The 12277-nt window shown below is 36.0% G+C and overlaps 1 protein-coding gene across 11 annotated transcripts in view; it reads left to right on the forward strand.

Annotated features, from left to right (window-relative positions):
* The window catches only part of SLC4A7 (solute carrier family 4 member 7), a 94098-nt gene that overhangs the window by 55320 nt on the left and 26501 nt on the right, over positions 1 to 12277 (forward strand). For 5 of the 11 annotated variants that reach the window (XR_007203162.1, XR_007203161.1, XM_048301550.1 and 2 more), the window contains 6 exons: positions 688 to 1056; positions 6457 to 6572; positions 7351 to 7410; positions 8001 to 8158; positions 10123 to 10210; positions 11786 to 11932. Coding sequence is in view for 9 of the 11 variants with exons in the window: in XM_048301550.1 (XP_048157507.1) it covers positions 688 to 1056; positions 6457 to 6572; positions 7351 to 7410; positions 8001 to 8158; positions 10123 to 10210; positions 11786 to 11932 (938 nt within the window). In the remaining 2 variants the exon portion in view is untranslated. The remainder of the gene's footprint in view (positions 1 to 687; positions 1057 to 6456; positions 6573 to 7350; positions 7411 to 8000; positions 8159 to 10122; positions 10211 to 11785; positions 11933 to 12277) is intronic. The other 6 variants (XM_048301604.1, XM_048301595.1, XM_048301576.1 and 3 more) reach the window with 3 other exon arrangements.

A 12277-nucleotide genomic window follows, 5' to 3' on the forward strand; every position in this document is an offset into this window, starting at 1 on the left:
TAAAAAGGGATTTTTGAGAAATGTGTGGTTTAAGGCATATGGGGCTACTGGTAAGTCATAGCAAGAGGGTATGGAGAAGGGGCTGTGTATCTGATTTCTGTGCCCTCTTCAAAAATACACAGTAGGCTACAGATGCCTGGGAAAATTCTCAGTAAAACAAGACTTTTATTGGAGGACAGTTGCATTTAACACATTTAGATATGTTTGGTCATGATCGCTTTTTAAAAATTAATAATTCTTTGTGTATAATGGATAGAGTTAACTGAATTCTTGTAATGTTCTGGTTGCTAATGATTTTTTATTTTATTTTTTGGATGGAGTAACAGTAGCTGCTGGACAATTTGGAATAAGAAATTCCAGAAAAATTTAAGAGTCAGTTTCAGGAGATAAATTTTTTTTATTAACAAATCTAACTCTGACTTAAGATAATATCTTCTCCCTCAGATCTTTGGCATTCTAATTAGTACTCCTCAGTAATTTCTGACTTTTCTAATGTCTGAAATCAGATTTGCTCTTATCTTGTATCTTACTTGCATGAGTATGACACTTTGGCCCGTAAAGCTTGCAATTTACTATGTAAATTGTTAATGCATATTTGTATCTGTGTGGGTTTGTTTTGTTTTGTTTTAATATAATATAATATATCCCTTTTGTAAGCCTCATGGTGTTCCATTTGTTTTATCTCAGGGGAAGGCCTTTCAGCCTCCCGCCACTCTTTGCGAACAGGTCTCTCTGCCTCAAATCTTTCCCTGAGAGGAGACAGCCGTTTGTCAGTTCTTCTCAGTTACCTTCTTCCTTCTTCAAGAGCTGGGACCCCGGCAGCCTCAAGGTGTACAACCCCCGTAACCACCCCTCAAAACACACCACCCTCCAGTCCTACCTGCAGGCTCCCGCCAACCACAAGTGCCCAGCCAAGTCCACTTCAGGGCAAGGAATTGCTGGTGTCACCTGCCAGTGATGATATTCCTTCAGTAGTAATCCACCCACCTGAGGAGGACTTAGAAGTGCAGGAAAGCCAGGAAAAGAAGACAGAGGAAAATATTGGCAAAACACCAGGCAACTATTGAAATTTAAGCTGTCCATGTGTGATGCTCTCTGCATCTGGATCACTTGCATTGCGATGTTTTTGGCACATAACTTGGGCACAAAGAAATACGATAACTATTACCTCTGCCTGCATGTTTATTTCTTCTCAGTTGTGACTGTCTCCTTGTTTGGCATTTTTAACTTTTTAGCTTTTAACTAAAGCAAGCAAAAAATTCTTTAATTAACATTCATTTGTGTAATTAAAAAGAAATATGGTTTTCATATTTAATATATAAGCAAAATGTCAAAAATGGTGGCCTTTTCCTTTCACTCACCTACTCCATAGTGGGTTTTGCTTTGGTTTTGTTGGTGGTTAATGTTTTAAAACAGTGTTTGATATCCTGAGATAGGTACAGCTGAAAACATGGTAAAGTATTAGAGGTGAATATGAAAAGAATTAGGAAGGATACAATTATCAGTGGCATTATTAATTTAGTTGTATCAAGAAGTCTTCAAGCTTATTAGCTTCTTATTTTTGCTTTTGTTCTCTTAAAAACCATTACTGTTAAAACCAGCAGTAGTTAACTGATGAAATTGTCAGGTTCAGTTCACCTGCAGCTGTTTCTGGATAGTTCTCCATTAGTGCACTGCTTCAGGCATCAGACACTCCATTAGTGTTTTGTGTTTGGTGTGCAAAATTGGAGACAGTAGTTAGGAGCTTGTAATTGTAGGTCAGAGCTCAGCAATTTATTATTATGTTATCTTCAAAGCTATTCTTCTTTATATGTAAAAAGGTATGTAGGTGTATAGATAAGTTGAAAGAAGCCATTAGAACTTTCCATCCTTTCTTGAAATGTTTTTAGTAAAAGTTGTATAACTCATGCATTCTGCATATGTACTGTTATACTTTCTTTAGTTTTGAAAAATTGTCGCCTATTTAGAAACTTCACAATTCTTCTTGGCAGATTGTTTTTAAGGAGTGATCATCTTTCTTTTTAGCCTTCAGGCTCTTTCTCCCTTTCCTAGAAATTCGTCTTGCCAAAATCTAGCCTGTAGGTTTGTCTGCTTTAGGCCTGTGTGTGTTGGAAGTGGAGGGGCTGATTTCACTCAGTTCTTCCATCAGTTGAGGCTTTTCTTGGTTTCTTCCTCACTTGTTTAATAAATAAGAATACACTGTTACATATAGCAGTGAAAATATGCTGACAGAGAAGAGGCTGTGGTTATCTGCCTTTTCACATTGTCAGCCAAGCCGCTGAAAAGGAAAGACCAAACTATGTCATAGTTTCTTATCTTCAGTTGAAGTATAGAGGCCTCATCATTACTTAAATTCAGAAAAGCAAACAAAAATCTTTTTCTGATTTCCTTATAGGAAATTAGGAGAATTCACATGACGATAACTCTCTCAAGGTCATCTTCCAAAGGTGCTTAGAAATCAGAAGTAAAATAACAGCTGTAATTGTTTTTCCAGTTCTCATTTCTCTGACAGGAATGACAGCATGCCAGACAAAAGATCTTTAGAATCCAGGAGAAGGCAAATAAATAAAGCTCCAAGTATATGATGCTATTATTATCGCTTATTAAAGCTTTCTGCTAGAATCTCCAAGTCATGTTCAAATTGCTTTTGTTCCTCATGGGGATATTTCTCATAAAGAAGAGGTCTGAAAGGGATGATTTCCCAGTTAATCCATAAGTAAAAGTCTTTCTGGAGAACGATAAACACCAACAATGAAGATATTTTTGTTTCCTGGGCTTTCCCCCCTTTTTTTAGTTCAAGAAATCATCTGACCGCAGAAAGACACATTTTTTCCTTAGAGATGCTTTTGAAGACATTCTCAGACTATGACTTCTGGGCTGCCACTGCACCAACCTCTGTCTTGGGAGACAAGAGTCAAAAGAAAACCCTGACAAGGAAGTAATCTTCCTGGTATTAATTAAATTTAACAAAATCTTCCTGGTCCATTTCACTAAAAGTTATGGTCTGTATCACCTCTCTGGTAGTTCAGAACGTTGCAATCTGAATACATTTTCCATGTCTGCATGATTGAGTTGGGTTTGCCTACTGTAAGCATTCGGAACGCTGATAATTTTCAAGTAAGTGGCTTTCTTCTGTTTAACAAGGCCTCTGTCATTGGCCTTATGTTATTCAGACTTATTTTTTAGTCTTCATAAATAGCTGGAAGGTTACTGAACTTAATGTGAGTTACTGTAAAACGAGGGAGAAGAGACATAGCTATGGCCTACCACTTAATTTCAATCAGCCAGTCATCAGTTCATAGTACGTCAACCAGACAAAGGCTTGTCTTAATTTTTCTAATTTTGTCATTAGTTGAAGAGCAGTGTTTGTTTTCCCATCTTTGAACTGTTGAATAATGAATTCCATAGGAAGGGCTAGGAAGTGACCTGTGTCACAGCTAAAAATGAACACTATTAATTCACCAGCATCACTGAGCTTTCATAATGTCTGTGAACAACAGCAAAAAAGCCCATTTTAAGAGGTCTTTTGGTCCACTGATAAATGTACTTTAAAACTGAGCAAAATAACATTTACAACAGCTTTCCTCTTACAGTAATTGCTTACTGAAAATAGTAATTCAGAAAGGTTTGCATATATGCTCTCTAGTAGCAATTTGAACGTTTTTTTTCGCATTAGAGCTATATTGGATTTAATTTTAACATTGATTTTAATTTCCTCAAATACAAATATGGTGAACTTCATATTTAGAAGGTTTGTATTACATAATTTTTGCTTTTCTAATTACAATTATTTTGGAATAGTCATGCTTAGGTGTTGAACTCATATATTACTCATGTTTTTATATGAAACAGATGTAAGTATTCTTCTTGCTTTCTTTTTTCTGTAGATATTGTTGATTAGATTTTTAGTACTAATTGTAGTTGGCTAGAAAAAGCACATGATCTTCAATGAAGGTGTAGTTGTAAGTACTTAATAACTTGAGTTTATGAGGTTTTATTCCAAATTACTCGAGACTCAATCCACTGTAGTCTTTTGGAGGAGACAAGTGGTACATCTGCCTAACTAACATCAGGAAGAGTACTGTGTTTTTAAGGATCACCTCGATAGCTTGGTAACAATGAATTTCTCTGTCTTACAGTCTGAAAAGTACTACTACATAGTTGTCCTTGAGTTTGCATCTACTGAACTGTAGAAGAGAGGGAACTAAGTTATTTTATTAATGTGAGATTGGAATAGAAGTGTTTCACTATTAACAAAGATAATTTTTTTTCTTCAGAGTTTTCCTGCAAATAGCAGATTGATGGATATGCATAATGAAGTGCAGTCTAATGTGGAAATGCTTGCTCAGGTCTGAAAACCTGTGAGCAGTATTGTCTTGTGAGAGCAGCAGTCTGTCCGACTGCAGGGCCAACAGAAAGGAAAACTATTCACACACAGTTTAGGATCAGAGAAATGTTCCTGTGTCAGTGCCAAAATGTGTGAGCCTTAACTGTGACTGATTGGAGAAATTTTGAAGGCAAACCTTGTAGAAGAATCAATATGACTTTAGTACTGAAATAATAAATATTTCTGCTAATATGTAGAATCCTTATTCTCTGTCCTTCTCCTTGATTCTCTCCACTTTTTGTTCTAGTCTCTGCTTGCTCTTGTTCACAGTGTTTTTCCAAAAAGTCAAAAATGATGCATTATGGCTCATCTTTCATCAGTTAAAAACATTTTAAGTTTCCTGTATTACTACAGAGAAGGGGAAAAAGTGAAAAAAGTTTGTATGTCTAAACTCTATATTATGCGGCTCTTCTGCAACAACTGTTAAATATTTATTTCTAGTTCTACAAATGCAGTAATTCCTAAGCAGTTAAATACTTTGGTCAGCTGATTTTGTAGATGGTTGATGCTATGATTCTTGTGAATAACACATGAAACTTGGAGCAGAAGAGTAGAATGCATTTTTGGTGGTTTTTTGTTTGTTTGTTTTGGTGGTTTTTTGGTTTTTTTTGTTTGGGTTTTTTTTTTTTTGTTTGTTTTTGTTTTTGTTTTGTTTTTGTTATGTTAGCTCATTACTTGTGTGTGTTAGGATTTATGAAGGAAATGACAGCCTATTAACTTAATTTGATTTTTGCTTCAGGAAAGACTACCCACACCACTTACGTCCCTTATGAACTGTAAGAATGAAAATTAGTAGTAAAGGCTTGTACCTGCATGTTTTTCGTTGACTTTTTGAAAGAGTTTTTTAGAAACAAATACAGAGGTGAAATAAAATGAATTCAATTGTTATTTGAAATGCTAAAAAATGTCAAAATTGAGAAATTATAAACATGGGGGTATTCAAGTAGTTATGTGGCAGTAGTTATGATTGAACAGTAGCCTAATGGTAGCCAGAGAGGGCTTCATTTATCTCTTGACTAGAGAGATGCTTGACCTAAATACAGACTTTCTCCATGTTTAGGCTTCAGTCTCCATGTTTCTCCAATGTTTAGGCTTCAGTCTTTATCTAGCTGTGGTTTTGAAAGCATGTGAAAGCATGTTCTGTCACCGCAGCTGAAAGGTCTAGTGTAGACAAGAAGGGCAAATGCACTTCTAGTGCATGTTAAACTGAACAAGTAAAAGTTCTGTAATTCAAAAGGTGGGATTTGGGCTTGGTTATGCATGCCTAGACCAGCTTTTAAAAGTTAATTGGGTAGAGAGAACCATGATGCAACATGGAATTCAGTGTGCATGAACACTTGGGTTACTTGCCTTTTGCACCCTTTACTGAACCTGCAATTCAGTGCTGCTGGCAGTGTAGCAAGATACAGAACATGGTTCTGTTTTGGTGCAGGTGTTAGAGGGAAGCTGTATGTTGAACTTGAAAAGTATTGTGTGTGCCTCTTCAGCTCAGGCATATATATTCCATATAGTAACATGTGGCCAGATGAATAGTGGGAGCTTTGGTCTGTTTATTGAAACCGTGGTTTGCAAGCTGTCTGTCCTTCATGTCGTACACTACTTACTTGTACAGCTTAGTTAACTTACTTGACTACATTCCTTGTAGTTGTAGCCTGAGGCTTGCTGACACTTTTTACAATTGCAGTAACTGCTATACAGCAGACTAGAGGTGTTTGCATTTGGTGTCCGAGGACTTCTTAGTATGGTGAAGATGCTCTATTCTAGGTACTGAATCAGTTAGGACTGAAATGCCAGCAGTTATTTTTTCTGCAATTAAAGTAGCCGATGTTTTCTGGTGACTGTTCTGCAAATGGCCATCATTTGGGCAATACTTAATTTTCTAAAAATTATGTCATTATTTTGACAACACAGCAACTTGTTAATGTTGCATTTATGATACTAATGTAGGGCACTTACTGAATAACGTGCACTTTTGCTTTAAGCAAGCTGCCACATTGAGTTTTGGTAGTGTTGCACACTCAGTTCACTTCCTACACCATTTTTAGTTTATCTCCTTTGTTTTAATTTAGGGCTATTGGCTTCTCCACAGTCAGCACCTGGAAATTTGGACACTGGGAAGAGTGGAGATGTTAAAGGTACGGGGACAGGAGGAAGCAGAGAAAACAGCACAGTTGATTTTAGTAAGGTAAGCAACATTAAATACCTCAGTCTCTAGCATCAATTAACTGTGTAACAAAAATTGTGATACTTGTAACTTCCCCCTTAGTTACAACTAAGACGTGTACTGGTGTACACAAGAAATAGGTGCTGAGAGATAACTTGTGTCACATCTAGGCTAAATGTGTCACACGTTTTGAAATTCTTCCCAGGGGGAACTGTTTGATGATCTTCTCAGTATTTTGGTAACATAAGAGTGGAGCTGCTGTACTTTCTCATGCAGATGGAGATATTTTCACATCTGCTATTAAGGCTCTTATGAAAACAGTTTTGTAGATTGTGTTGTAACTTTTTTTTCCTAGGACTTTTTGTTGGTTCCTTTCTTTTTTTTTTTTTTGTGAAGAGGGTTTTTAAGAAGGATTTACTTTATATGAATTACAAGTTTCCTCTACAAAAGTTGTTGTGCATCTTAATCATTAGGAACATATAATACCACTTTCTGAAAGAAACCTTGTAAAAAAAATCGACTGTAAATTTCTTATATTTCTTTCATAATTTAAATTTGCTGGGCAAGTTCCATGGTGGCTGATACTATAAAGTTCAGTCAGAAGTGTCATCTGTACTGTGAAACACTGTAAGAAAATTGTTCTGTCAAGTTAAATAATTTTGTATAAGGAAAGCTAACTTAAACTGTAGTTCTGATCTAATCATGGCAGTTGCCATATATTCCTGCTCCTCTGTCACAGTTTTTTATATTTTTGCTTGGCCTGTCCTTGTGTACACCTGCCTTGTCTCCTGTTGGACAGGAGTCAGCCTCCTGGCACTGTAGTTGTGGCACACTTGGTGTGGGACTCAAGAGGCCATCTGTAAGTTCTCTAGCTAGCAGTGTCACTGGTGCTTGTGTGTGTGTGTGTATGTGAACACAGAGTTCATGTGCTGTACCATTTTCTAATGCACTTCTGTAATGATGTACAGAAATGGAGGTGAACATTTTCAGCTGTCATATTTTTTATGGATGAAAAGATAAACATACAAATTATTCTTCAAAATTATGACATATTTGAAATACACAGCTGTGAAATAACTTACTGCATTCTAGAAACCATGTGTAATTACATGAACTCTCCTTACTTAATTGTGCATAGATTTTGTTAATTTATGTCCTATCACGGAATGTTTGTCATGATAATACTAGAAAGGTGATTATGCAGTTTGGAGTCTTCTAGAATATACTAGGTGTTAGTAATTCTAACTTATAGAAAATAGTTTATTATTATTTGGCTGGCTGGCTGACATCTTCTAAATGTGTTTGTCTTTTCTGTATTGTGGGATATTTAATTTGCTTTTTAATTTTTCTTTGTAGCATAAATGTCTAGTAAATTCTGATAATTATGTTATGGAATTTCTGCTAAGAAATGTAACGGAATAAACGCTTGTTTCATCTTTGTATGAATAGGTTGATATGAACTTCATGAGGAAAATTCCTTCAGGAGCAGAAGCATCAAATGTGTTAGTGGGAGAAGTAGATTTTTTAGAAAGACCTATTATTGCTTTTGTGAGGCTCTCCCCTGCTGTGCTTCTCTCGGGTCTCACAGAGGTTCCGGTTCCTACACGGTAAATAAATGCCTGAGAAGTCTGGCTTTACTTCTGCAATAAGATAATAATATTTAAGATCTCAAATAGCTGTAAATTTTTATATATACTGTATTAAGCTCAAGAATGTAGAGTTTTGTTTAACACTGTCAGTCATTTGCTGCAAAATTTGAAGGAATGAGATTCACAAAATTCTCTGAATGCGTAAAATAGATACATATCTATCTCTGTATCTCTGTATGCACACACACATACATATATACGTATATATACATGTAAAGATTGGTATCTTAAGCAAGTACAGGAGTTGAAACTGCTAGCTGACTTGAAGTAAGAGCAATGAGTCTTCCAACTTCGTGTTGACATTTTAAAGATGGGCATGAAGCTAGTTATAGTTCCTTTCGTGTGACACAGCTTGTCAGTGGGGAAGAGCACACTAAGTCTGAAGGTCTGTCTAATCTGAAGCTCTGCTCTTTCTCTACAAATGCTCTGTGTATGAATGATTTAGGTGGAAAACTATTTCTTTATTGTATGCCCAAATCTACATGATTGACATTGGAGTAATCAATCTGCAGCTAATACATGGAAGCAGTTTTCAGTGTGCGATATGCTATCCAACCTGGTGCAGTCACCACTGTTCCCTCAAACCCAGGATCTTGCCAGTATGCTGTGGGTATATTTACCCCAGATGTTCAAAATATCAAAATACGGGTCTCATGATGAAAGTAGAAGATCATTTCATCAGTCATCACAGAGGACGCTTCATTTTCTGTGCACATTGATGTATTGGGCTGTTCTGTGGTGTTTGGCATACATTTGTACATTTATGTTTTTTGGTGGGTTTTTAATGTTTTAAAATGGTCAAAGTGTTTGTTTATCTTCATGATTTTCAGCTTATGCACTCTTTTGAAGGGCAAAAATACATATATGTGAGAATTTTCAGAGGGTAGTTGACAGGAGTGCTCATAATATTTATTGGGAAATCCTAAAATTTCTGCATACAGATTACTGTATTACTGTAGTTAAAATTATTCTGTCCTAAGTTTTTCAGAATGGTGTAGACTTGCAGATCTGAAATAGCATACTTGGATTCTGAAGATGCACTCTCAGTTTCAGTTAGGGTAGTAAACCTGCAAAGGAGACAGAATTGAGCTTTTTGTACTATGAGTTGAAAGAAGGCGCTACTTTTTTCAGATGTGTTGTGCTTGGGAATGTCATTTTCATGGAATACAGGAAGACAGTTGTGAAACAAATTCCTGAGGTTTACTCTTTGGTTTGTATCCTTTTGAATTTATAAAATGCTGCTCCTGTTCAAGGTTTTGGTGGGTTTTATGTTAGGCACTGTTACTGCGCAAGGAGATGGACACCGCTAACATATGCTGTGACCCAACCCCCAGCTTGGATTAGCTTCCCAGAATGTCACTTACTTTCTTAAGTGTTCAAGTATCCGAGTTCCCTTCCTTTCCTCTGACACAAGACCAGGATATGACTATATGAGTATGCCCAGAGCGTTGCAAGCAGTACACAGGTGCATCCTCTGTGTGACACACCCAGTCACAGCAGGTGAGGGGGTTTAACTCCCATGAAAAGGTGATCATCAGGGAGCCTAGGACAGGTCATAAAGCTCTTAGGCTGCCACTTAAGGGGTCTTTGCTACTGGGAATGTCAGAAAGGATTAGAATCCAGAGGAAATACTCATTGAGCTCTAGTCTGTGGATTTCTACTATGTTTAAGGCATTAGAAGAATTGAAAAATTAGTCTTAATTAAGAAGGTGTCTGAGTAATTTTGTTTCAGGGTTTGAGTTCCTTCCAATAATGACTTTAAAATTAGTCTTTTCAGTGTTGCAGCAGTCTTTTAAGATCTGAAGTGGTGAAAATGGTATTTTTACTTCATCACTAAATTTTCTTTAAACATTAATTTGAAAGACCTCCTCTGAGTGTATGCAAATGAGTCAGCCATACTTATCTCTGTTCTTTCTCCACAGATTTTTGTTTTTGTTGCTGGGACCAGCAGGGAAAGCTCCACAGTACCATGAAATTGGGCGATCAATAGCAACACTTATGACAGATGATGTGAGTGATCTATTTTAAATGCTTGTAGTTAAAGTCTAGAATAATGTATTTACCAACTGATTGCAGTAAATGATCTGGACCAGTAGGTTAAAGAAAAAAACCACAAACCAGTTAAATGAAGAGCTGTAAACATCATTATTTTTTTGTGTTAGTGAAGTAGATAATGGTAAATTAGCTTTCTTCCTTATCTATCTGGAAGAAATCCTAAATGTATTTCTGAAAAAAAATTTGGCTTTGATGTATAGATTTCATTTTTGTGTTAAATTGGTTAACAGAGCTATTAAATATAACTGCATTTGAGATGAGTCACTGTATGTCAGAAAGGACAGAACCAACAGCAGAAGTGCTCAGGACACAAACTTTTAAAAATGCATGCAATTGAGTCATCATAGGTTGATGATGAGGTTTTTTTTTTAATCTAAGCAAGGTCAAATAAGTAAAATTAGAATTTTAATAGCCTTTTGAAGTCATATGCTTAGAACCCTATTGGTTTTAAAGACCTCAGGGAGGAACCAGGACTTTTTAAGAGTGTTGCCATCATACTGAGCAAAATTAGGATGTTTTAATTTTGACTGCACATTGAGCGCCACCTGCTGAATTGCTGATAATTTTTAAGGTTATCTAGCAGAAATGCAAGTACTTTTTACTCTAGAACAATTTGAAGTTTGGGAATGTAAACAAGAAATTTGTCATTTTGCAGTTGGTAACTAGTCTGTGAATTTAGTTCTTGTTCAGTGTGAGAATTGAATATTAAAATCTTTAGTTGCAGCTTCTGATCTTTTTTAGGTAGGCTGATCTGATTTTTAGGAATACTCTAGATCACAGAAATAGAAAAAAAAATTATTCAATGGTCTAAAAACACGTGAATAGACTGCAGAGATCTGTTTTAAGATTAGAAGATTTAATGGTCAGATTTAATGGTACTTGAAGAAAAACAGTTCAGGCTTCAAATGTACAGAAACAATTTAGGATCATCTTCTGCAAGCAGTTTTTTATAGCAAAATAGCATTTTTTTTTTCCTCTGTGTGTGTAAAATGCATCTTGGAGTTCATGTTGTAGTAGTCTGTAAAACAGTACATTTTTTTTTAGTAGGATTGATTTCAAGTGCTTTTTAAGTAGTCTTCTAAACTTAATTAAGCTACATATGTAAAAATGCGTCCTTATTCTTAATAAAAACTTGTGATTTGGTTTGAAGCTTAACTGAAGTATTTTTTGTCATGATTTAGCGCAGCATAGTGGTACAGTGGCTGTGGGGCAGAATTATTCAGACAATAGTACATGAACTTGATGTTCTGAATATTGAAAATTAACTTTTTATTTGATTTTAGAAATTAACTTGATTTTAATTTTGAGTTTGAAAAAAAATTCCATATTTTATGGTCCACAGGAATGTGCATACCGGTAGTTTTTAGTTTAAAAGTATGTAAGTAAAGTAAAAGCCAAACTTTTGAGGACCCACAAAATATTTTCCATGTCTTTTTAAAAATAATCATGTGTAATCATTATATAATGATAATCAGTTCCTCTTTCAGAAAAATAAAATAAAAATGAACGTTGAGTACTTTCTTCTTGTAGGTTTTCCATGATGTTGCCTATAAAGCAAAAGACCGAAATGATTTGTTGTCAGGAATTGATGAGTTTTTAGACCAAGTGACAGTCCTGCCTCCAGGAGAGTGGGATCCATCTATACGAATTGAGCCACCAAAAAGCGTTCCTTCCCAGGTAAAAGGAAAGATAAAGGTCCAGTCTGTCTTGTGCTGAGGGGACCTAAACTGAATGAAACATTCGAACTGCTGAGTACAGAGGGACAATCACTGCCCTAGTCCTGCTGGTCACACTCTTCTTGACACGTGCCAAGATCTCACTGGCCTTTCTTGCCACCTAGCCACACTGCTGGCTCCTGTCCAGATGGCTGTAAAGCATCAGGAAAGTCCCCACATCTGTTTTGCAAGGAAAAGTGGATTGTCCATTTAAGTTAGAAAAAAATTTTAAAAAAGGAAAAGAAGAAGGGGAAAAAAGGTGTTAATCAGTTTTCTGTTAATCAGTTTTCTGTTAATTTTATGTACT

The sequence above is a fragment of the Corvus hawaiiensis genome, chromosome 1, assembly GCF_020740725.1.
Source record: "Corvus hawaiiensis isolate bCorHaw1 chromosome 1, bCorHaw1.pri.cur, whole genome shotgun sequence".
Lineage (NCBI taxonomy): Eukaryota > Metazoa > Chordata > Aves > Passeriformes > Corvidae > Corvus > Corvus hawaiiensis.